This window comes from Giraffa tippelskirchi, chromosome 7 (assembly GCF_054371585.1).
Source record: "Giraffa tippelskirchi isolate mGirTip1 chromosome 7, T2T-mGirTip1v1.2.pri, whole genome shotgun sequence".
Lineage (NCBI taxonomy): Eukaryota > Metazoa > Chordata > Mammalia > Artiodactyla > Giraffidae > Giraffa > Giraffa tippelskirchi.
The window spans coordinates 38,832,579-38,860,020 of NC_137281.1; the positions used below are offsets into that span (position 1 = coordinate 38,832,579).

The following is a 27,442-nucleotide window of genomic DNA, read 5'->3' on the forward strand; positions in this document are numbered from 1 at the left end:
ATTACGGTTATTGAATACTCTGAGGACACTTCTGAGCTCTCAAGACACTGCCCTCTTGAAATTTTTCTTTCAGGTGTTTGGTTTTAAGGAGGTCTGCAGAGTGTCAGCGGCTAAGCTCTTTCTTGTCTCCTCCCCTGACACAAAGGAAACTCGACAAGTTTTGTTTCGGATGCTAGACTACATCAACTTCAGCCCTGGCTCCAACTCCTGATTAAATTGCTAGCAGTTAAGGGCCAGAAATGCAGCAACCAGACTCCTTTTAAAAACAGGCCACGCCGTTGGATGAGTTGGTGTATTAGGAAATTATTGTTAACAAACCGAATGCACTCAAGAGAGGCCGTCCGTTCTCGTTCTCAACATCTCCTCTAGCTGTGCTGTCTGGAGAGGGGTTGCAGGGGAATTCTTTCCTTTCTTTTCTTTCCTTCTGTCTTTCTCTCTCTCTCCCCTGCCCTCCCGCCCATCCTTCCTTCTATCTTCTGCTCTCTTTCTTCTTTTAATATATTTTTTTAGATTTTTTTTTTTTTGATGTGGGCCATTTTAAAGTCTTTACTGTATCTGTTACAATATGGCTTCTATTTTGTGCTTTGACTTTTTAGCCACGAGGCACGTGTGATCTTAGCTCCCTGACCAGGGGTCAAACCCATATCCCCTGCATTGGAAGGCAAAGTCCTAACCACTAACCGGCCAGGGAAGTCCCTCCCTTTCATATTTAACAAGAATCACCCGGGGAATTCCCTGGCAGTTCACTGCCAGGGAATTCCCCGGGAAAGTGTACAAGCAATAAATGCTGGAGACGGTGTGGAGAAAAGGGAACCCTCTTACACTGTTGGTGGGAATGCAAATTAGTACAGCCATTATGGAGAACAGTGTGGAGATTCCTTAAAAAACTGGGAATAGAACTGCCATATGACCCAGCAATCCCACTGCTGGGCATACACACTGAGGAAACCAGAATTGGAAGAGTCGCGTGTACCCCAATGTTCATCGCAGCACTGTTTACAATAGCCAGGACATGGAAGCAACCTAGATGTCCATCAGCAGACTAATGGATAAGGAAGCTGTGGTACATATACACAATGGAATATTACTCAGCCATTAAAAAAAAATACATTTGAATCGGTTCTATTGAGATGGATGAAACTGGAGCCCATTATACAGAGTGAAGTAAGCCAGAAAGAAAAACAACTATACAGTATACTAATGCATATATACGGAATTTGAAAGATGGTAACGATAACCCTATATGTGAGACAGAATAAGAGACACAGATGCATAGAACAGTCTTATGGACTCTGAGGGAGAAGGTGAGGGTGGGACGTTCTGGGAGAATAGCATTGAAACGTGTATATTATCATATGTGAAACAGAACACCATTCCATGTTCGATGCATGAGACAAATGCTCAGGACTGGGGCAATGGGATGACCCAGAGGGATGGGATGGGGAGGGAGGTGGGAGGGGGGTCCAGGAAGGGGAACACATGTAAACCCATGGCTGATTCATGTCAATGTAGGGCAAAAACCACTACAATATTGTAAAGTAATTAGCTCCCAACTAAAAAAAAAAAAAAAAAAGACTCCAAGCTTTCACTGCTGAGGGCCCAGGTTTGATCCCTGGTCTGAGAACTAGGATCCCACAACCCTCACAGCACCAGGGGAAAAGATATAAAAGGTCAAAGAAAGAGAGCAATCTCTTAGATGTCCCCTCATGGATATTCCACTATTTAATAAAATATGCATACGTTAGTGAATATACATATTTAAACTGTAATAGAAAGAAAAAAATTTAATTAATTATTGAAACTTCGATTGAAAATCATTTCATGACTATAGTTGAAACTGTCATTCTCCCTGACCACACTACAAAAAGGGGGTAAGGGGAAAATGTGACTGAGAATTTTAAAATGATGGTTTCAATGCAAGTCTAAATTCAGAAACAATACACATATGTGAAAAAGCAGCTTTCTAATACCGAATCATAATGGATAGTTCATACTCTTCACTGTCTCCTTTTTTGGAAAATGCTCATCTCCAGCCTTGTTCAAGCAAATCTATTTTTATGATAATTGTTACTAGTAAAGCCATTAATTATTATAAATTCTGTTGCATGAACTCATTTGGAGAATATTATGGCTATCAATAAATGTTCTTCACTCCCAGGCACACAGAAATTTTAAGCACTGAATAAGACTCGGACACAGAACCCAGCATAATTTTCCTGATTCCTCTCCTCTTGCTCAGAAACTGATGGTAATTCAACAATATGCATTACACATCTAAAGGATAATTTTAACATTTGAAGGAACTGGTTGAAGGCTTCTACCAGCAAAGCATTTTTCAAAGAAAAGCAAGATAACATGGTACTTAGCATGCAAGAATACATTCTGTAAAAACTGATGATCTATAGACACTTTTTACCAGCCACAGCTGTCTAACCACAGCTAAGTCCATGTGCACAGAAACGAGGCTGAAACCAAAGTCATTTCTATTTGGTCAGTTCTGAAAACAGGGTTGCTGCATAGGCTAAGTGCAAGCAATCTGCCTCCCGCGTGATGTAAGAACACTGTGAATTTCCTAGACACCTGCCCCAGCTAAAGAGCAGTGTTGACTTTTAGACGGTTGATTAAAAGGGTTCTTCAGCAACAGGTACTTAGATTACATTATGCTCAAGATGTAAACATTTATGCTAAATGCTACACTTGAGGATAAATCATATATGCATACAGATGACATCATGGATCACTGCAATTAATGCAGGTACCATGTGCAGGAAAGAAAACTTTGGCTGAAAGCACCTGTAACTTGCTTCTTTTTTTCATGCCCCCTCCACTGAGAGGGATGAGGCCAGCCGTCAGGAAGGGCTTCCCCAAAGAAAGCCCTCATTTTCCAGGGACAACAAATCCCATTTCGTAATAGAACAAACCTGGCATGCCATTCTCTCCTCAGGTTCTGGCGAGTGGTGATCGAGGCGAGGATGGACGTCAACATCTCATTCTTTTGTTCCATGGAGACCCCCTCTCTTCGAACTTCACGAAGCACAGCGCTTGTCTAGAAGAAACGATCCCAAAAAGAGAAAGTGAAAGTGAAAAATTAATAATGAAAAAAAGCCCATAAGCAAATAAGGACAGTAAATCAATGGCTTTTTTATTACAGTTCCCCTGCTAACAAATCAATACAGTAAATGATGGTCAAAAATGGCCAGCATATATTTTGTACTTAATCAATGTACATGGCACGTAAGGTAAACTCTAAAGCTCCATTGCCTTAAGTAACACATCAAGATACTGTGCATTCTCACTCTAATTTTCTCAGTGCACCAATGATTTTTTTTCCCTGGCAACTGCCAACCAACGAGCTACTATTAGAAATTATTTTCACGTATGCTTCACTGTGTTTTGTTTGTTTGGCCTCTTAAAAAAGAGCAGTCTCTGACTTTCCCTCTCTCTTGTTTCCTGCCACCCAGCTGAGGCTTACTGCACTGCCTTTCTTATTTGAATCATTAATTTCTATTTCCAGCCATGCCAGGAATTTTCTTTTTTTTTGGTTCACTCCATTTTCCTTGTTTGCTGCAAATCAAGAGCTTACAAAGAAAGGAACACTAAGAGCACAAGAATCAAAGAAGAGTATATCTCTACGAATATCTTTCCAGGTTTGAAAATTCACTACATAATTCAAATAGTAGACACAGGGATTCATATGCACAGTAGACATATGATTTGGGGAAGAATCTGCTAATCCATGGTTATGGCTACGGTCTTAAAAAAAAAAAAAATTAGGCTCACAGGTGAGTACAAAAACACTCGAAATTCAGATGCTGCTGCTTTAAGTAGCTGAAAAGCAAGGGCATCACACCTGGCTCACTCTAATAACTAACGTTACATCGAAACTCAAATTTGAAATTGTCATTTCAAGTTTTTACAACTCACCTCTGTAGGCTCTTTTTATATGTATTTTAAACATGCAAATGTCTGTGACACTAGAAAAACAATTAAGAAAACAATTGAAAGAATTCTACTGGTACTTGAAATCCAAGTGAGCAAATGCCTTTCAAGTTCTAATCACAGAACTTTTCTTCACATGCATTTACCTTCATATATTAACAACTGGAGTAGAAATCTTTAGGATTTATAAATGTTGTTCTCCATAGAAAGGTTGGTGGGGGGGGCTTCTTTGCAGATGTTATAACCAAAGCAATTGCTAAAGGGAATAAAACTGCCACTTTCTCTGTTCTAATCACTCGGTGTATTCCTTATTTTGGAGTAGCAAATGGCAATCCACTCCAGTATTCTTGCCTGAGAAATCCCATGGACAGAGAGGAGACTGGCAGGCTACCATCCATGGGATCGCAAAGGAGTCAGCCACGACTTAGCGACTAAACAGCAATTCCTTATTTAACTGATGTCCACACCTTCACCGACGTGAAGAGCACACTCAACATCTGATTCTCACGGATCTTGAAATACTACTTCCTTACTCTTCTGTAACATTTTACGGTGTATGATGAATATCTTCAAGACAACCGTGAGAAGAGGCGTGACAAACACTCGCAGTCTCCATCGCCCCCCATCCATACCCAGTCCCCCCTTCCTGTCACAGCACCCAGATCTCCCTGTGGGGGAAGTCTTTTATTGTATGTAATCTTAGAGGGACTGTCAACCAAAGTGTTCTGCTCTCCCCCATCAAGGATGTGGGCCAGACCAACCTAATTCTCTTTTCCAGGGCTTTAGACACTTAAGAATGACAAAGAAAGGGGGGCGGGGTGCAGAATGTAGTAGCAATTTATCTTTATTTCCATAGTTCCTACCACCCATGGTCCTCAAAGTATTCCCGGCTTCCTGAAATTTGAGTCCAGGTCATTTTCTCTTTTTTTTCAAATACATAATTAAATTTATTTCTTTTTAATTGAAGGATAATTGCTTTACAATATTTTATTGGTTTCTACCAAATATCAACAAGAATCAGCCATAGGTATACATATGTCCCCTCCCTCTTGAACCTCCCTCCCCATCCCACCCCTCTAAGTTGTTACAGAGCCCCAGTTTGAGTTCCCTGAGTCATATAGCAAATTCCCATTGGCCATTTTATATATAGTGGTGTATATGTTTCCATGCTACTCTCTCCATTCATCTGACCCTCTATTCCCTCCCCGCCCCGTGTCCATAAGTCTGTTCTCTCAAACTCTATAGAGTTTCCTTGGACATCTTTAGCAATCCAACATCCTTTCAATAAAGCTCCACTTTGTTCAAATTCACCAGAATCGGTTTCTGTTGCTTACAATCAAACATCCTACCTGATACAAACAGGTAAGACAGGAGAGACTTCGCTGACCGGTCCAGTGGTTAAGAATGTGCACTTCTAGTGCAGTGGGCATGGGTTCAATCCCTGGTCGGGGAACTAAGATCCTGCATGCTGTGTGGTGCAGCCAGAAAAAATAAATAAAAGTACAGACCTTACAGATCAGACAGGAAACAGTATGTCCACTGGAAAGGATCCACAATAATCTGTCTAGCATTAGTCAGGAAAAGGACCCCATCTCTGCCTCCTGGACCCAGAATGACAGCTACTCTACTGGTGATATAACCAAATGCATACTCTATGAGCTTCTAGGGCTTCCCTAGTGGCTCAGATGGTAAAGAATCTGCCCACGATGTGGGAGACCTGGGTTTGATCCCTGGGTTCGGAAGATCCTCTGGAGCAGGGCGCGGCAACCCACTCCAGTATTCTTGCCTGGAGAATCCCCATGGACAGAGGGGCCTAATGGGCTACAGTCCACGGGGTCACAAAGAGTTGGACACGACTGAGCAACTAAGCACACATGAGCTCCTAGGACAACAATACCTGTGGCCCCCCAGCACGGGGAGGAACACTCGGTTTCTCTAGGTGATTCTACAGCATGACACCCAGGCTCCCAGTGTCTAACGCAACGGTTGTAAATTCAAATACTGACTAGGACCAGAAAGGTAACATGAGTAAGTCAAGCAAGGTTCCTCAAGAGAGCATATGCTCTGTCTAAAAAGATAGTCACTACTCAGCCTCAGCCCCAGGCAACTCTGTCATTCAGAAAAGCTGTTTCGGTGGGGCCAGATTCATGAATTTTCAAAATAAACAAGAACTCTGTTCTTTTTTTAATGTGAAAACTCCTAATTTTAAAATGTCAGAAACTAATTTTTTTTTAGTTTTTAATTTTGTACAAATTTGATTTGTTTTTAAAATTTTTATTGAAATATAGTTGACTTACAGTGTTGTGTTAGATTCAGGTGTACAGCAAAGTGAATCAGCTACATATATATATATATATTTTAACATTCTCTTCTACTATAGGTTATTACAAGATATTGAGTATAGTTCCCTGTGCTTTACAATAGGTCCTTGTTGGTTATCTATGTTATATATAGTAGTGTGTAAATTTTAATCCCAAATTCATTTATCCATCCTCATCTCCTTTCTCCTTTGGTAACCATAAGTTCGTTTTCTATGTCTGTGAGTCTGTTTCCGTTTCATAAATAAGTTCATTTGTGTCATATTTTAGATTCCACATGTAAGTGATATCCCAAGATATTTGCCTTCATCTGACTTACTTAACTTAGTATGATAATCTCTACATCCATCCATGTTGCTGCAAATGGCACCATTTCATTCTTTGGCTGAGTAATATACCATTGTATATATACCACATCTTCTTTATCTACTCATCAGTTGATGGACACTTAGGTTGCTTCCATGTCTTGGCTATTGTAAACAGTGCTGCTATGAACACTGGGGCGCATGTATCTTTTTGAATTAAGTTTTTCCCCAGACATATGCCTAGGAGTGGGACCACAGGATCATATGGTAGCTTTATCCTCAGTTTTTTTTTTTCTTTTTAAGGAATCTACATACTATTCTCCATGGGCTTCCCTGGAGGCTCAGCAGTAAAGAATCCACCTGCCAGTGCAGGAGGCGGGGTTCCATCCCTGGGTGAGGAAGATTCCCTGAAGAAGGAAATGGCAACCCACTCCAGTATTCCTGCCTGGAAAATCCCATGGACAGAGGAGCCTGGCGGGCTACAGTCCATGGGGTCACGAAGAGCCGGATAGGACTGAGTGACTAAACAACATAGAGTTCCCCATAGTGGCTGCACCAATTTACATTCCCACCAACAATGCAGGAGGATTCCTTTTTTGCCGAAACCTTTCCAGGCTTTGTTATTTGTAGACTTTTTGATATTGGCCATTCTGACTGGTATGAGGTAATACCCCATTGTAGTTTTATTTGCATTTAATACAATTTTCAAAGGTTACTTTCCATTTACATTTATTACAAAATATTGGCTATAGTCCCTGCATTATACAATACATCTTTGAGCTTATCTTATACCCAGTGGTTTGTACCTCCCACTCCTCCACCCCTATATTGCCCCTCTCTGGCCCCCCCAATTTTTTTAAATACCATGTGGGCCAAACAAGAAACAACAATGACTAAATGGAACTCAGACAGCTGCCAATTTGTGGCCTATAATGTAAAAACTGTCTCATTTCAGAGAAGTCTTGGCATCAATGGGTACTCTTAACAATAGCATTGCTCCTTGTCTGTGATACCCCATCTCAAACACTGAAAAGTCAGAAGGAACCTCAGGAAGTCATGTAGTTTATCACTACGTCTGCAGGTACATATTATTTTACCAAAAAAAAAAAAATGCTTCAAATAGATGGCTTCATCCAGATGGCTCCAAAGATATGCTGAAAATAAAATTATTTATCTATTTGACAGTGGTATAATAACTTTTTTAAAAAAGTCTTTTATCTCTTCCTTGCCTTTTACATCGTTAAAATTTTATCCAGAAGCCCTAGTTTACCATGGATCCTGAAGAGCCTCCAAAATGGGAAGGAGGAAGGATTAAAGAAAATTGAGTTCATGAGTGCAGAGGACCATGTCTATTTAGTTACAACTGTATCCCCACTGCTCTCCTAATGACTTTTAAAATAAAGTAATAAAAGTAGGAACTGGAAAAACAAGTATTGCAAAAACAAAGAGCAATGGAAGACTGTCTTCTTTTAAGAAATTACTATTATAGAATCTGCCTGCAATGTGGGATATCCAGGTTCAATCCTTGGGTCAGGAAGATCCCCTGGAGAAGGGAATGGCAACCCACTCCAGTATGCTTGCCTGGAGGATCCCATGGACAGAGGAGCCTGGCAGACTACAGTCTGTGGGGCTGCAAAGAGTCAGACATGACTGAGCAACTAACACACATACACATTATTATTATTATTACTATTTTATGAGTTGATGAGTTGATAAAACTCATAAAAGCTGAGAGACAGTCATGTGCTCCACCAAGGAGCTCTTGTCACTTCACAAAAGGACTAATTTCCTGGTCTATTTAAATAACTAGCTCTCCTAGTTCTGAGTTTCCCAAACTTGAGTCATTCTAGTTCAGTCTCATAATTCTTTTTTTTAAAATTGATTAATTTATTTTAATTTGAGAGTAATTACTTTACAATATTGTGGTGATTTTTGCCAAACATCAACATGAATCAGCCCCGGGTACACATGTGTCCCCACATCCTGAACCTCCCTCTCACTTCCCTTCCCATGCCATCCCTCTTAGTTGCCCCAGAGCAACAGGGCACCAGCTTTGAGTGCCCTGCTTCATGCATCGAACTTGCGCTGGTCATCTATTTTACATATGCAATATACATGTTTCAATGCTATTCTCTCATAATTCTTGAATATGGGTATTCTAACAACAGCACTGGGCTTCCCTGGTGGCTCAGATGATAAAGAATCTGCCTGCAATGTGGAAAACCTGGGTTCGATCCCTGGGTTGGGAAGATCCTCTGGGGAAGGGAACGGCTAACCACTCTAGTATTCTGGCCTGGAGAATTCCACGGACAGAGGAGCCCGACAGGCTACAGTTCATGGGCTCATGAAGAGTCAGACACAACAGCATTGCTCCTTCTCTGTGATACCCCATCTCATGCACTGAAAGTCAGAAGGAACCTCAGAAAGTCATGCAGTTTATGACCATGTCTGCAGGTCCATGTTATAATAGAATACCCATTATTTGTGTATAAAGTATTAATGTGTGTGTTCAGTTGCTTCAGCTGTGTCTGACTCTTTGCGACCCCATGGACTGCAGCCTGCCAGGCTCCTCTGTCCATGGGATTTTCCAGGCAAGAATACTGGAGTGGGTTGCCATTTCCTCCTCCAGGAGATCTTGTATTAATACTTAATATTTTTCTTTCAATTGATTTGTATTTTAAAATATAAAATGAATTCTCTTCAGAAGAAAAATGAAAGAGCAGTGCTACTTGTCATAAATGAGAAGATAACCAGAAAAATAATATATTAAAAACAAAGTTAAATGTTCCTCTCATTCTCAGTTCAGTTCAGTCACTCAGTCATGTCTGATTCTCTTTGTAAACCCATGGACTGCAGCATGCCAGTCTTCCCTGTCCATCACCAACTCCCAGAGCTTGCTCAAACTCATGTCCATCGACTTGGTGATGCCATCCAACCATGTTATCCTCTGTCATCTGCTTCTCCTCCTGCCTTCAATCTTTCCCAATACCAAGGTCTTTTCCAATGAGTTAGTTCTTTGCATCAGGTGGCCAAAGTACTGGAGCTTCAGTTTCAGAATCAGTCCTTCCAATGAATATTCAGGACTGATTTCCTTTAGGATGGACTGGTTTGATCTCCTCTCATAATCTCCTCTCCTTCTAGACGGATATTATTGTTGCTTGCTGAAGGTTCTGAGGCTGAAGCAGGCTTCTTCTTTGTAAAAGAGGACATGAGAGTGTATGGGAGAATGTTAGAGACATGAGTCTAAATGAAGACCTCCTGGACACAGTCACAGAAATGGAAACGGAGCTGAAGATGTAATTACCTTCTCTGAGTGATTCTCACTACGTGTAGTCCTGGAATACCAGCTAGCACCATCCCAGGTCTGCATCCCAGGCTCGAGATGAACTGCCATGCTGCACCATGCTGTTTTGCTCCACAGTGTCCAACGTTTGGTGACCCTATGGACTAACCCGCCAGCCTCCTCTGTCCTTGGGATTATCCAGGCAAGAATACTAGAGTGGGTTGCCTGCCCTACTGCAATGGTTTTCCATACTTCACAGGTAAACCTCTTTTCTCCCTAAAGGTATTCTTCTATGAAACTCAATATATAAAATAAACTGGGGCACTTTTGTTGAAGCTTTGAAGGTATGGAGGACCAGAGGGTCTCCCCTTGTCGTGGGGTATCTCTTCAAAAGTCTAAGGAACTGTGAGACACAATTTGCCAACCTCAAGCCAACAGTGTTCAAAATAGCATTTAAGTGCTGAAAAGTTGACACATCTTTTTGCTGGTAGGAATGCAAAGAGTGTCATTCTAGTCGAGAGTTTGGCAGTTTTTTATAAAGTTACACACGTACTTAATATTATCAGCAGCAATCCTGTTTCTAGGGCTTTACCTAAAGAAATAAACACTTAAATTCCCACAGAAACACATATGTAGATGTTGATAGAAGCTTTATTCATAATTGCCCCAAACTGTAAACAGCCTAAATGCCCTTCAAAGGGCAAGTGGATAAACACACTGTCATACAGTGGAACACTCCTCGGCAAATAAAAGCGACGGGCAACTGATACACGCAACCCACTGGGATGAATCTCAAAATCATTATGCTGAGTGAGAGAGGTAAGCTTCCAGAGATAAAAAACACAGCATGATTCCATTTATTTGACATTTTGGAAAAAGCAAATTATAGGGACAGAGATCAGATCAGTGAGGGAATTTTAAGAATGATAAAACTAGTCTGTATCCTGATTGTGGTGGTAGTTATAGGAGTTCAGACATATGTTAAAACTCACAGAACTGTATATCCAAAAAAGTCAATTTTATCACATGTAACTTTTATAAAATTTAATTGTAAAAGTTCACTTTTATCACATTTTTAGGACAAGAAAGAATGCAGTTAGCATGTTTACATATAAATGTATTTAAAAGAGAAGCTGCTGCTGCTAAGTCGCTTCAGTCGTGTCCGGCTCTGTGCGATCCCATAGATGGCAGCCCACCAGGCTCCACCATCCCTGGGATTCTCCAGGCAAGAATACTGGAGTGGGTTGCCATTTCCTCCTCCAGTGCATGAACCGGAAAAGTGAAAGTGAAGTCGCTCAGTCATGTCCGACTCTTAGCCACCCCATGGACTGTAGCCCACCAGGCTCCTCCATCCATGGGATTTTCCAGGCAACAGTACTGGAGTGAGAAGCAGTTAGTAAAAATACAGAAAAACCTATCTGGATTACATAACAAATTCTGTTATAAAAAATTTTTTTTAAGATATTGGAAAAGGCTGGCTGAACTTAGATTGACCATTCAGACCCTAAAATACAGTATTTCACAAACTTTAGAGTGAAAAGAAGTTCTTTCACAAAAGGAAATCTCAGAGTGTCAAAGTGCATTCTTTTTATAAAAATTGTGATATTTTTATCCTTATAATAGTGTCTGCTCCCCAAGGGTTTCCTTCCCATTTAGGGCCACACAGTGAACTATGCGCAGTGTGCTATACTGTACTCATTAGTTATTTATCTATTTTATAGTACTGAATATTCTGAATATTCATCGGAAGGACTGATGTTGAAGCTGAAGCTCCAATATTTTGGCCACCTGATGCAAAGAACTGACTCACTGGAAGAGATCCTGATGCTGGGAAAGATTGAGGGCAGGAAGAGAAGGGGACGACAGACGATGAGAAGGCTGATGGCATCACCAACTCAATGGACATGTGTTTGAGCAAACTCGGGGAGATGATGAAGGACAGGGAAGCCTGGCGTGCTGCAGTCCATGGGGTCACGAAGAGTTGGACACGACTGAGTGACTGAGGACCAAAGTGTATATATGGGCTTCCCAGGTGGCGCTAGTGGTAAAGAAGCTGCCTGACAATGCAGGAGACATAAGAGGGGTGGGTTTGATCCTTGGGTTGGGAAAATTCCCTGGAGGTGGGCATGGCAACCCACTCCAGTATATGTCAATCTCAGTCTCCCAATTCATCCCATCCCCTCTTTCCCCCTTAATATCCATGTAAGAGAGCTGGCTATACAAATCCCAGCTGCCACTTCCTCGCTATGGCCTTTCCCACAACTGCAGGATGGAGATGACTACAGAGCCTCCCTACTGATTCTGGTGAGGCCGAGTTGCCCAGTCTTGTGCCATTACGGTTATGAGTGTTTAATTTCATCTTAAACGCCCTCATCCACCTTGTGTTAGGCTCTGCTATTTTAGCAAGAGGATTCCCCAAAGTGTCTATAACTTGAAAAATTTCCAAAGGAGAACAGGCAACCACTGAATGGCCACAGCCATCAGAAGCCTTTCTCAGAAGCCAGAGGCACCCTGCTTTGCATAGGAGAAAAATCTTGGTCCTTGGAGGGTGGCTTTATTTTTAGAATCAGTTCTGATTTCACTGTACATGACATTATTAGTAGACGCCTCTCTCTCTGAGGCCACTACCCAATATGTGCCCTATTCTTCTTAGTCTTCCAGGGGGCTCCTCACTGTGGGACCCTCAACTGTGCTTAGCCCAGGGTTCTGTCCTTGGTTCTCCTGTTCTCTCTGTTGCCTGCACTCTCTGTGGGCAACCTTCCCCTCCAATGGCTTTACAGGTCCCTGCAGACCAACAACTTCACACGGACTTTTACCTACAAGCAGACCTCTCTGCTGAGCTCTCGTCCCACAGGACCAACCACTGGCCAGTTCTCCTTGGACATACATCTCAAAAAGCCATCTCAGCCTCTGCTCGTCCACTTGCGAACTGCAATTTCTGTTCTCCATCAATCTGCTTCTTCTCCCTTTCAGCTCAGTTCAGTCGCTCAGTCATGTACGACCATTTGTGACCCCACGGACCGCAGCACACCAGGCTTCCCTGTCCATTACCAACTCCCGAAGCGTGCTCAAACTCATGTCCATCAAGTCAGTGATGCCATCAACCATCTCATCCTCTGTCGTCCCCTTCTCCCTTGACTTCCCTAGAATGACGAATGCTACCACTACCAATGCAGTCACCCAAACTAGACATCCAGGAATCATCCTAGTCTCCTCTCTTTCTGTTCTCTGCCCTCCCTACACCTAAACATCAACACCTATCATTCCTCTTTGTTCAAGAGGACTCAGACTTACTTCTTCCCCACAGCCATCAGACTTGGAACAGGACATCTCTCATCTGGGCCATGAAATGGTGTCCAAACTAGCATCTCTGGGTCAGTCTCACCCCTTTTATGAATTTACCTCCTACAAGAGGAGTATGTCAGAGTCAAAGGAGATAAGAAACTTCAGCCTCCAAAACTCCACCTAAGCCAGAGCAGCTTACAGACTTCAGATTCATACAAACTTCAGTTACTGTATTTGAGAGATATAAAACAATAATTTTTAAAGCCCAGATTCCTTAATCAGAAAAAAAACGAAAAACCCTCTCAGTGCTGACATCTCAATTCTCAGCTCTGTCTCTCTTCTATTCCACATTAAACTAATAGGCGTTCCCTGAAAATCCATGACTATTTTAGATTATATATTTACTTGTACCCGGTTATATAACTTACCAGTAACTACTAATTCTTCAAGAAGCGTCTCAGATAACACCTCCTCTGTGAAGTCCTCCAGGAACCACATCCTTCCACCAAACTAAGTAGAGTGGGTCACCCCTTCTTATGGGCCACCCTTGAACATCTCATAAATCACTTCATATTCCACTGTGATTAATTACACACTAGAGCTTTCCACTTCCAGAGTGTGAGCTCTGTGAGAACAGATAGGGTCCGTATCCATTTCTTTTCAATATCCTCTAAGATGCCAAGTTTGGCGCCAGTTGTGAAAGTGGACTCCTGATAGAGGCTTGTGGAACAAATGAAGTCAAATGACATGTCTGAGCATGTCTGGTGAAGAAGATGAACAGTCTAGTCTCACAGTATTATTCAAGATCAAGAACAGTGTGTGAAACAAGCTTTGGTCTGATTCAAGCTATTCCTAAAGATAAATCTAAGAAAAAAGTTATAAAACCTATTTTTAAACAAAAGTATCATGAAAAATGAAGCATTTGCAATCCCTAGGTGACTGCTTAGGGCAATGTTCATTTGGATGGATGTATCTAAAAATAGATAGTTTTACCACAAAGCTATGATAACATCTAATCTATGCATAGCCTCCTGATAAGCCAAAAGAAAAAGTCTTACTTTGTCCATTTCAGCAGAGAAAACTATTTTGAACTCTGGCAACCCACAGCATTCTAATGACCTCCAAGAATTCTGCAGTGTTTTTAGCTTCTCCTGGTTCAAAACTTTATGCGTAAAGGATTAAGTAAAATGTACAGAATTAGAGAAAGAGAGGTTGAGAGAGAAAGAGAGAGAAACTGATTGAGAGTGATAAGAGAAAAACCAAAACTCTAAAGCTTTAAGAGGACTTAAATTTTAGGCATAGGTTTCACATCTTCCTTGGGAAAAAAGTCTCCCAATCCTGAATTCATTCAATTAACCCTGAGCAATTCACCTAACTCTTGCTGGCTATATTTTTACGTTTGGTAACTTTCAATATGTCCTAATTCTAGGGCATCTTTAGGAAAGCACATTATGAACATAACTTGCAATATGCAGAATTTATACCATATAAGGTTTCCAGATAGGAATCATTCTTAGATTTAAAAGGAGAATTACAATATTTACTCATTAACTAATAATGGAAAGTAAGTCCTTCCTCTCTTGGTTCCTTTCTGATCTGGAGTAACAGCTTCCGACAGGCCTTCAACTCCAAAACCTAGGCTTAATCTGTCCTTCTTACAAATCAGAGAACTGTGTCTAAGAAAATGCATGGAAACAAGAGGCATTCGATAAATATGGCCTGTGATCCTTCTTCTTAGTTCATTAAAAAAAAAAAAAAAATCTGCTGCTGTTTTTCCAATTTCAAAAGCCATATAAACACCAGGATGCCAGAAGTTGCCTACATTTCCCACCTTCTCAGCATCTCTCAACCCTTACTACCACCAAAAAAGTCCTACTGTCATGGTGGGAAAAAATGCCATTCCTAACACTTTTTATATACATAGCTGCCTCATGTTAGGGCTGTAGTTCCCCACTGCACACACAAATTACAAAGATATGCCCTGACTGATAATGAGGGCTAAAGGTTCAACTTGCCAAGAAACTTGGTTTAAGATGTTATCAGCTGGGAAAGCTATTTCATCACATCAACATTGCCATGGGCTGTCAAAAACCCAACCAGGGCTCCCTTCTTCAAAAGTCCAGGAACACTTTTTTTTTTCTTCTTTCTTTCTCCCCCCAACCCAGCCTGTTTTTTTTTTTTAAAAAAAAAAAAGAAGAAGAAGAAAGGCACAGAACCCACTGAGATAGCCTTGGTCCCATCAAAGAGAGGTCGATCTCGGGTCTGCCTTCATTGACTGATTGTCAGTTTCAGATGGCTCTTTTGTGAGGCCTCTGCAGCTCGATGCTGAGTGATGCCTCCGCCTTTTCTAAACTGGATTGGGCACCGGCGAAGATTTCCAGCGTGCTTGGATCCACAGCCCAGCAGAACAAATAAACATTCCCCCTCGGCCTTTCTGCCTACTTTATCTCCCTCTCCGGGAGCAAGAGGTTTTGAGGGTGCTAATGTTTACACAATGTTCAGACTTTCTTCCCCCTGTTTCCTGAATTTGAGAAGACACATCCTGCGTGACCTGGGCTGAGAGATAACACCAAGTCACCACTGGGTGCCCCGTCTACCGGATGACTTAAGGCTGCCGTCTTCTCCGTCCCCCACTCCTTTCCTCCCCGACCCCTCACCGTCTTACCAAGGAGGGCAGGAGATAAGCTAGGCTGTCCTGAAAGGCAGGCGCAAAGGCAGAAGTCTCCAAGAGGCGGCCAACAAAGCTGCCTTTTATTTCCACCTAAAGAGACACTTGGTTCAGTTCATCTCAAAGACCTGCTTTAAGGTGCATGAACATCTCAGCAGTTTACCAAGTGAATCCTCAAAAAATGTACCCAGAAGACATACTCTGGCGCTTATCCATTGTGTGCTATCGAGAGGCGGGAGCTGAGAGTAATCAGGAATGTCTGTGAGAAAAGAATTCAGGGCAAACCTTTCTTTGAGAAAAGAATTCAGGGCAAACCTTTCTTTGATCCGTCTACTCATCTGTCAAGGGGTCTATGTAACAGCATCTAGAGTTCTTGGGACGATTACATGAGATTATCCAGCACAAGTACTCTGCCCAACGCTTAGCACACACAAAATGCTCAACAGATATTAGAAATTGTCATGACTGATATCAGCAGCATTCTGTGTTTAAAAAAAAAAAAAAACTGGGGGGAGAAAGATCAAAGAAGATAATGAATACTGATTTTTTTAAAAAAAACATCCTAAAATACTACAGCCATAAATGGGAATAACTACTTACTTTTTTTCCCCAAGGCACTTTCATAGTTACTTCCCACTTTTCCCCTCCAAACAATACAGAAATCACCGCGCATTTAACGTGGTTCACTAAAAGCTACCGAGCCACAGCAGCCTGCCTGGTCCTGGGTGAACTCTCAGGACAAGTCATGTGGGTGACCGCTGGGATGGCCAGGCTGCTGGAGGAAAACGGCAGCCTGCTCTGGGTGTTAAACCTGGGGTGCCAGGGCAGTGAGCAGAAGCTAAACCTCAGAACCAAGCTGGCAACCATGGTGTTTCAGAGGCTGGTGAAAAATGATCCTTGTGATTGTCAAGGAAGGCAAGAAGGATGGAAGGAAGATGGGAAGGAGGGAGGAAGTGAAGGGAGAAGGGAAGGAGGAAGGGAGGGAAGGAGGGAGGGAGGGGAAAAAAAAGAAAGAAAAAAGGAAGGAAAGAAAACGGGGGAAGAAATAAAGAGAGGGAATCAAGTAAGCAAGAAAGAGGAAGACAGAAAGAAAAGGAATAAAAGGTGAAGAGGGAAAAAAGTGTTGTTTATAGAAGCCAGCTGCTTGGGCCGTGGCGCCAGCGACCCCTCATCCTGCTACTTTATGCCTGCAACCCCACTGCCCCCACTGGCACCCGCACAACTAAATGTTGACTTCAATGCTTCAGAGAGCACTCGACTGATTTTGTACATGATTAATTGCCGAAGACATGGCTGGCCATATGGAACAGAGAAAGCATCAAGTCATTCATACTTCTGTATGCGATCGCTTGGCCCCTGTTGTTTTAATGTACAGGAAAGAGCTAGTATAGCACAGCCCTGGTGTCTTGCCCCTGACAGCCCATTAAGAAATCTCAAAGCACCTAGTCGAAGTTAGGCTGTTGGCTTTTCAATAGCAGCCTAATAAAACAGAAGCCAAGCTTTCCAACCAGTCTTAAATCTTTCACATACAGTACATTAACTACTGGGGCTAAAACAACGGGCTTCTTATGATAGGAAATGGGATTTGATTTCTAGTCTCTGCATACTTACTGAAAGTCTTTTTTTGACCTTTATGGAGTTTACAAAAATCATTGTTCTTTACCCTCTGTTTTCCAAAGAGCCTAATAGATTCGTTTGTTTCAGCAGAGTCAACACTTAGTCACTATTTTGTGCAGTCTATATAATAAAGCTGATTCATGGGGAAGTGAGAGAAACAGCATAATTATTCTTGCCAAGAGAGCCGAGGAATCATTTTAGCTTCTGAAACATTCACTTTCTTTCAAAACAAGAAAGAAAGAAAAAAACCCCTATACACTAGGGGGGAAAGTCTCACACACACACCCTTATTACTCTCGCCTCCCTTTCCCATCACTCTGTGAAATGAACCCATTCGATGTGGGAAAGAACATCCGTTTACTTTCCAGCTCTTCTCCTGTTGGCCCAGGGTGACACTCCACTCCAGGCCAAAGAGGGTGCCACCTCAGGTGTCATTCTAGTCGCCAGCTTACAGCCTCTTAGCTTTCTCCATTAGTAAAATCTTTGCAGACTGTTACTTTCCATCTAAGGGGACCAGGTATACATTTCCCCAATACTTTCCTTTCAAGGATTTTCAAATGACAGCACTAAAAACTAATAGCATCAGTAGTTTCCTTTGTCAGTTCTGACATGTGTTGGTGGAGATGACTTTGTTGGTGCTTTTCATTAGAAAATATTTATATCACGTTTCATGTCTCAGGACTTGGAGGTGTTGAAATTATCCTCACACCAGAAGACACCATATATGGGAAATTCCACTTGACGGCCTATTCATTAGCGAGGCTGTAATTGCCTCGACTGCTGAAATGAGCTAACGGCCCATGGAGGGCTCTAAGTCAATGGGAAATTCCCTGTCTCCCTGCTGCCTCACCTTCCCTGCAAAATGCTGGTGACTTCTTGGACGAGCAACTCAACTAATCAACAATATCATGACACAAGAGCATCTGAGCAAGGCCATTGGAAGAAAGCAGCAGCAAAAGCCTTGAAAGTGACTCAGTGATGTGACAATGAGGACTCAACACATGGTTTCTACAAAGAAAAGAGTGTGGGGACTTCCCTGGTGGTCCAGCGGTTAAGACTCTGTGCTCCCAATACAGGGAGCCCAGGTTCAGTTGCTGCTCAGGGAACTAGATCCCACAGGCCACGCAGCCAAAATAGAAAAAAATCCAGAAATAGCCAAAGAAAAAAAGAAAGGGGAAAAAAAAAACAAAACTACCAGATCAATAAAAATAGTATAAAAAAAGACAAGAGAGTGTTTTCATTGCTCATTATCTTACAATGATTGTTTCATTACAGTATGCTCTATGAGGTGTGAAGATAATGGGATTCCCATTTCATAGATGGGAAAACTGAGATTGGGAAGGTGAAATGCCCAAAGTAAATACACATCAGTGGCAGAGGGCTAGAGTGCTAATTCTTTACATTTCTAGCTGACTGTTCACTGAAATGGAAGTTCTACTAGATAATAAATACATCAAGATACTACGTGTAATGCTTTATATTATATACATTTACCTAATAAAAAGAAATACATCTAAAAGTGCCTTTCTAAAGTCTTATGCAAGCAAACAAACCTACCATAGCTGCAAAATCTTCAATAAAGGAAACAGAAAGGTTTGGGGACATCCCTGGTGGTCCAGAGGTTAAGAACTCACTTTGCAATGCAGGGGACATGGGTTCGATCCCTGGTTGGGGAACAAAGATCCCATTTGACTTGGAGCAACTACTGAGCCCACACACTCTGGAGCTCACGCACCACAACTAAAGAGCCTGCACACTGCAACTACTGAAGCCATGGGGCTCTGGAGCCCTCTCGCTGCAACTACTGATCAGCATGCCATCATTAGAGAATCTGTGCGGTGCAATGAAAGATCTCGCACATTGTAATGAAGATCCCACGTGCTGCAACTAAGACCCAACGCAGCCAAATAAATATTTTTTAAAAAATAAAATAAAAAAGGAATGGGTCTTTCCACCATTTTAAAAGAAAGAAAGAAAACAGAAAGGTTTCAATGACAGCCATGGTGCAGAGCACCACCACCTGGGTCTCGAATTCAGTCTCGACATACACACACACCTCACATCATGAATACTGTTTATAGAATGACAGCCGACTTCTCTTCAGCTACTTCAGCAGTGCCTTATCTTTGTCTTTTCATCAAAATCTATTCACTCCACAAATAAGAGCAAGAACTCTCCCAAGGCCACCGCAACACACACACACACACGCCCCCAATCCCCAGCCACCACTTCTAAGAATCTCACTGTGCTAATCTGTCTGTTGTCGGAACTGTTAATTGAAGGTGGAGAATGGTTAGCTACACCAAGCGCTCCGTAATTGAGCCACGGATGATGTCTGGCCTGAGAGTGGCTTAGCGCCTTCCAATCCTTGGGCCAGTGAAAAGGTACCCGAGATCTCCATCAGATCTGCTCCCCCTGCCCCCACAAACATCAGGAACACAAAGGCTGAAGTGGTCTGTCATGCACACTGGATTATACGAAGTGTAAAACATTGGGGGAAGAAGGGGAGGGGAGGCGGGGAGGCCTCTGAAAGGGAACGGGGAGGAAAAAGAAATCACACTTGCAAGAAGATCCAGCTGACAGCTCAGTCCCTAACAAGCGAGCCAAGTGAATATGTTTGAAAACATTGTGATGCAGGAAGAGTGCGGGCCTTTTGTCTGCAGTCCTACAGTGTGTCTTTAACCCAACTGCTGCCCGCATCACTGAACATATGCTTTCTACACAAGAACTGAAGCAGAAAAGGCTCTTTGTTATAATCCACTCCTTTGTATCTATTGGCTCCCCCGACCCTACCTTCTGCCCACCCCACTCTCAGTCACATCCAGACCAAAGCCCTGGTAGAAATTGTAACTGCTCAGGACAGCAAGGCCAGAATGCCCGACCGAGAACCTCCGACCGCCCCCCCAGGGCCTTGAGAACTGCTTCCCACAAAGTGGCAATAACAGCCCAAGGTTCACTTCTTTAGTGCCTACTAGGTGCCAGGCATCAAATCAAGCGTTTTATCAACAGGATCTCATTTCATCAAGAAAACAACGGTGTAAGTGCCACCTCTACTTTTTTTTTTTTTTATTAAAAACATTTTAAAAATGCATTTATGACATGCAGGATCTTAGTTCCCTGACCAGGCATTGAACGTGTGCCCCCTGCAGTGGAAGCGCAGAGTCTTAACCTCTGGGTTGCTAGGGAATTCCCATCCTCTGTTTTTTAAATGAGGAAATGGAGGGATGGAGAGAGTAAATAACTCCCCAGGGCCGCAGAGATGAGTCCAATTGTAGACACATGAAACTGGAAATGCTAGTGGAACATTTTAGCAGACAGATGGTCTAGAGTGTGAGAGAAACAATGAATGTCGGACTTAAAGATTTGGGGAAATTACACACACACACATCATTCTGCATTTAATTGTTACTCTATCTGAGTTGACAACTGGATGGCACAGAACTCAAATTTATTAAGCAAAGCTGATGGCAATGGGTAAGGAAGAGAATGCTACAGGAAGCAAGTCAGGAAGTTTCATGCCCTGCGGATTTTAGGATAAGGAGAAAGGACACAGGCTCTTGAATCTGACTATTTCATGGCTGAGTTAGCCACGGCAAGTGACTTACCCTCCGTGCCTCAGTTTCTTCATCTATAAGAGAGACTATTTCTAGCACCTACTTCAAAGGGTTGTTGTTGTGGTTCAGTTGTTAAGTTGTGTCTGACTCTTTGTGACCCCATGGACTGCCACATGGCAGACCTCCCTGTCCCTCACCATCTCTCAGAGTTTGCCCAAGTTCATGTTCATTGAGTTGGTGATGATATCCAACCATCTCATCCTCTGCCACCTTCTTCTCCATTTGCCTTTAATCTTTCCCAGCATCAAAGTCTTTTCCAATAAGTCGGCTCTTTGCATTAGGTGGTCAAAGTACTGGAGCTTCAGCTTCAACATTAGTCTTTCTAATGAGTATTCAGGGTTGATAGCCCTTAGGATTGACTGGTTTGATTTCCTTGCTGTCCAAGGACTCTAAAGAGTCCTCTCCAACACCACAGCTTGAGAGCATCAATTCTTTGGTGTTCAGCCTTCTTTATGGTCCAACTCTCACATCCGTACATGACTACTGGAAAGACCATAGCTTTGACTACACGAATCTTTGTCAGCCAAGTTATGTCTTTGCTTTTTAATACACCATCTAGGTTTGTCATAGGGTTGATGGGATTCAATTTCTACATATAATGTCCTTACAGAATAGTGCCTGACAAAACTACTAAAATTGATCATCATGTTTCTACTTCCTCAGCCTTTATTTTTCCCTCTGTCCCTGTTCAGTCTATGCAGTTAAGCTGGTATCTCTAAGCTGGATGCCTTCCAGATGCTGCTGTTGATGGTGATGTTGCTGTTGCTGCTGCTGATGGTGATAATGGTGATGGTGAAGATGATGGTGGTGATGGTGATGATAAAGCAGCTAACATTATTGAGCACTTAAGAGACTCCAGGTGCTATTCACATGCATTATATCACAGAATCCTGAAAATAAGTCTGCACATTAAAAGTAGTATTATCTCTATTTCACATATGTTAAAAAACTGAAATGCAGAAAGGTTAAGTAATTGGCCAAATTTTACACCATGAGTAAGTAACAGAGCCAAATCTAACCCCTGCATCAGCCTCCAGGGACCAAAGCCAACACATATGTAAACTGATTTACACTTTACAAAGTGTTTTCAAGAACACTGTCTCATGTAATCCTCACAACAACTAAGTGAGTTAGGTAGAGCAAGTGTTATTAACCTTCTTATTACAGATAAGGACTCTGAGGCTCGGCTACATTAAATAACTCATTCAATACCAAAATGAATACAGAAATCAAGCTATGACTGGACACCAGGGGCTCCAACTCCAGGCCCAATACATTTCAAACACACAGAGCACAAGGAACAGACTGTTCTGAAGGCATATTTCCATGTAATAAATCAAACAATTTGAGTCTCTACTATAAGGCTGTCTATAATCTGTAAGGCCACAGTACCTGGCTACCAGGAGCTTACTATCTAGATAGAGAAATAAAATATATACATGGGGTGGAAGGTGACCAAAGGGGTTATGTAAATTAACTATTGAACTGTCAGAATTGATTTCGATTTATAAAACAGTCGACTGTCCTGTTCATGGCCTAGCATAACCATTACATTATTATTTAATCCTGATCTGCTAAATATTCTTATCCTTTTCATTTTGAGGCAATGAAAACTAAAATGTGAACCTATAAGAACAAAGATAGAACTAAAAAATTTCAACATTATAAAGATCTGCCCACCCTTAAAAAAAAGTCTTATTTTTCTTAAGATTCCTGAGGTCAGAGCTATATCCTGCTGTAATGAAGCTGCTCATGCTATTGACAATGTGACTATTAAAACTCTAAATGAAGTAACAATCTGGTAGGGAAAGATAATTTAGTACAGGTCACGTGGGCAGAGTTGCTGCACTTGTCCCAGATAAAATCTACCCAAGACAAATGCAGTCCCTGCCTGTTGACACTCTCTGTAAACACCACTGCCTACCAAGTTTTCAATGTCAGCATTACTTGCTGCTTGGCACATATCTGCTCAGAGAACACATACACACACATACATACACGGTTTGGAGACAGAGTTCTCAAATAGGAATTCAGGCATTATTTAAATGCCTATTAAAGCAACAATTTAAGTACCTATTACTAATGCATTAACAGTAGCTATGAAAAGAAAAACACATTTCAGTGGCTAAATAAATACAACTAGAGAGGTATTAATAACAAAAACAACCACAAAAATGATCACTGATTAGACATTTACCACATGCCAGATCCCATCCTGATTGCTTCTCATGGATTCCTTGTTCCATCCTCATAACAGTTCAGTGAAGCAGGTTTTATCATTATCCCAATTTACAGACAAGAAAACCAAGGCACACAAGTATTAAATAACTGGTGTCCAGTCACACAGGTGGTAAGCGGTGGGGTCAGGATTCAAACTTAGGTGGTCTGGTAGCAGAGTTCACTCCCTCAACCATGAAACTATGTAATGACTCTGGAGCACATCCTATGAGGCCAGGATACAGCATCCCATTTAATCCTTCCAACAACCCCTTAAGGTTGGTTGGTATCATTTACAAACCCATTTTACCAGTGCTTAATAACTGGTCCAGGATCTCATTGCCAGCAGGTGGTAGAGTAAGGGTGGTTACCAGAACCAGGGTAAATGCTGCTAAGTTCTCAACAATAATTTCAGTATCAGACTAGGGTTCAGAGATGGTCTCTACTTGTAGAAGAAACAGTGGCTTACTTTCTGATCGTCTGCAGTCCCACTTAGACACAAAGATAGAGGACCTGAGGTCACAGGGGAACAGCGCCATTTTTTGAATCTTGAAGACACCACCAAATGGTTGTTGAACCTCATCTCTACCCAGCTATCTTTCCACCTAAATTTACTTCAGATATTCAGACCCGTCGCAGCTATAATGTCCAAATCAAGGCTGAAAATGACATCAGTCAGGATTTTTTTCCCACCCTTTCTCACATTATGAATATCACACGTGAAAGGAATATGAGTGTCGGATGGAGACACTAACTTTTTTTTCATTTGTATTTTCTATTGGAGTAGAGTTGATTAACAATGTTCTGTTAACTTCAGGCATACAGCAAAGTGATTTGGTTATACACAGAAATGTATGTATTCTTTTTCAAATTTTTTCCCATTTAAGTTGTTACATAATATGGAGCAGAGTTCCCTGGGCTATACAGTGGTCCTTGTTGGTTATCTATTTTTACAGTAATGTGCATATGTCAATCCTGCACTCCCAATTCATCCCCATCTCCCCAGACCTTTCCCCTTTGGCAACCATAAGTTCAGTCCAGTCGCTCAGTCATGTCTGACTCTTTGCGACCCCATGAGCTGTAGCACACCAGGCGTCCCTGTCCAACACCAACTCCTGGAGCCCACCCAAACTCATGTCCATTGAGTCGGTGATGCCATCCAACCATCTCATCCTCTGTCGTCTCCTTCTTCTCCTGCCCTCAATCTTACCCAGAATCGGGGTCTTTTCAAATGAATCAGCTCTTCGCATCAGGTGGCCAAAGTATTGGAGTTTCAGCTTCAACATCAGTCCTTCCAATGAACACCCAGGACTGATCTCCTTTAGGATGGACTGCTTGGATCTCCTTGCAGTCCAAGGGACTCTCAAGAGTCTTCTCCAACACCACAGTTCAAAAGCATCAATTCTGCGGCGCTCAGCTTTCTTTATAGTCCACCTCTCACATCCATACATGACCACTGGAAAAACTATAGCCTTGACTAGACGGACCTTTGTCGGCAAAGGAATGTCTCTGCTTTTTAATATGCTGTCTAGGTTGGTTATAACTTACCTTCCAAGGAGTAAGCATCTTTTAATTTCATGGCTGCAATCACCATCTACAGTGATTTTGGAGCCCCCCAAAATAAAGTCTCTCACTGTTTCCACTGTTTCACAGTATTATATAGAAAGTTACAAAAATCTTTGAGTTGGGCAGATATTAGCTTGTTTATATATTTAGTGCCACAGACAGCAGCCATCATTAGATCTTACATGTGGCTTAAGCAGTAGAAATGTAGCTTCTTTCTGGTTAGGCTAATAAACCTGGTGTTCACATCAGCCATTAATACAAGAACATGACTGAAGGAACATCTACAAATGTATCAGAATTTGTGTCTGAAGTTTATCAAAATGAGATTTTTCAACTCTAGGCTTCTCAGGAATTTATAATAGAAAACTGTCACTACACTGCACTCACTTCCTTAAATTACTCCAACTGCAATTTGGAGTAAAATCAACAATCAAAACAGCTCAACAAGAACACAGAGGGGGTCTTTCCTGGTGATCCAGTGGCTAAGACTTGGCACTTCCAGTGCAGGGTGCCCAGGTTCGATCACTGGTCGGGGAACTAGATCCCACATGCCACAGCTAGAGGTTGCGACCCCATAGACGGCAGCCCACCAGGCTCCGTCGTCCCTGGGATTCTCCAGGCAAGAATACTGGAGTGTGTTGCCATTTCCTTCTCCAATGCATGAAAGTGAAAAGTGAAAGTGAAGTCGATCAGTCGTGTCCGACTCTTAGCAACCCCATGGACTGCAGCCTACCAGGCTCCTCCGTCCATGGGATTTTCCAGGCAAGAGTACTGGAGTGGGGTGCCATCGCCTGCTCCCAACTAAGATCCAGTTCAGCCAAATAAAAAAAATATTAAAAAACAAAACAAAACACAGAGGGACTCTGCACACAAATGGGCTACTTCACACCCTGCAGCAGGAGCAATAATGGGAATCAGTCTAGGAGCCCACCTTTGCCCTTTAACTCAGTTTTTATTTTTTTAAAAAAGGTTTATTTTTCATTTATTTTTGGCTGCACTGGGTCTTTGTTGTGGCATGTGCACTCTCTGCTGTGGCACATGGGCTTCTCAAGTGGTGGCACACAGGCTCTAGAGCACGTGGGCTCAGTAGTTGTGGTGGGCAGGCTTCCCTAGTTGCAACAGGAGAGCTTAGGTGCCCGACGGTATGTGGGATCTTAGTTCCCTGATCAGGAATAGAACCCCTGCATTGGAAGGTGGACTCTTAACCAATGGACTGCCAGGCAATTCCCTAACTCATGTTTCAGTGCCTCCTATTTAATGAACTCTGATTCTAAAGCTAGAAACTATATTTTATTCATCTTTGGGGAAAGAAAGCAATTATTTCAACTTCAATTACTGATACCTTTTAAAAACTATCCTCTCCATGAATCACTTTGATATAAACACGTTCAGACTAAGCGGGGTTTCACCTGAGCTTTTATAAAGGTAATGTGGTCACCAAAAAGTTCCTCTGAAAGCCCCAAAGACAACAGAAACCACATTTCTGTCTTGAGTGATACAATCTAAAAGCTGCTAATACTACTGCTGTTGGCACGAATTCCTACTTAACTAACTGGCTGCACTCAGGACAGTTTTATGCTTTGATAAGCAGATATTATTGGCTCATCTCATAGAGATAATTGCCTCTCCGGCCTTGTTTAGTGGTGATACATTCCATACCCAGAGATTAAACCATTGTAGAAAACCCGTGGTGTGCATGGTCCTTTCATGTCCAAACTGTCGCCGTGAGACTGAACCAGGACACTTTAACTTTGGGGTTTAGACAATGGGTTTTCTGAAAGGATTAGAAAAATGGGCAACAACTGAACCTCCTCCTCCCTCCTGTTCAAGTCTACCACCTGCTGCGGCATTTTTGTTTCAGTAACAATGCAGCCTTCATGTTTGAGGCTCATATTTAATGTTTGCTGAACTGGCCCCTTTGGTTTAACTCTTAAGGAGCAGCAAAAAAAAAAAGAGAGAGAGAGATTTCTTTTTACCAAACAAACAAATAAACACACCAACCTACTTTCCTGATTGGCTCCCGACAAATAAATATATGTAGATCATCAGCCCGCTTACCTTCATACACCACCCTGGCATCAGAGTATCCGTGTATAAGAGATGCTCTTTATATTTAATAAAGTATTATTGGTCACTAAGAGCTGCATAACATTTGTGATTTCATGGTTCGCTACAGTGACAGGTGTGGTGGTAAACAGGAATGTAAAGTGTTTTAAAAAAGCGGTGGGCGGGGTGGGGGGGGTGGTGCGTGGATCACTTCAGAGACATTAAGCAGCTTTAAACACTGACAGCAGAAAAGGGAAAATTTTTAAGCAATTTGGTCGGGTCAGTTAAAAAGTAACACAGGTCAGGGGAACAAAATGGTACCCAAAAATTCTGCCCATTGATAAATGGCCGTACTGTCTCGTGGTTGGCTGCACAGGCAAAGGCGAAGCAACTGTTGGATGAAAACGAAAATATGCTCTCTTTGTGGCGCTTGGACAATAAGTTACTTCAGCTTGGTGAGCGCCTGAGGCCCCCATTCTCCCCGTGTGCGCGGCTGGGGGATACATTAATGAAAACAAAGGGGTCCGTTTTCATTGTAACCATGCAGAGGGTTAAGCATTTGACCTTCAAGTATGGTGTGCTTG

General features: G+C 42.1%; 1 protein-coding gene across 4 annotated transcripts in view; it reads right to left on the reverse strand.

The window, feature by feature from the left end:
* The window catches only part of FTO (FTO alpha-ketoglutarate dependent dioxygenase), a 416,242-nt gene that overhangs the window by 181,779 nt on the left and 207,021 nt on the right, over window positions 1–27,442 (reverse strand). For all 4 annotated transcript variants that reach the window (XM_081514417.1, XM_081514418.1, XM_081514415.1 and 1 more), the window contains one exon: window positions 2,922–3,046. In XM_081514417.1, the coding sequence (XP_081370543.1) occupies window positions 2,922–3,046 (125 nt within the window). The remainder of the gene's footprint in view (window positions 1–2,921; window positions 3,047–27,442) is intronic.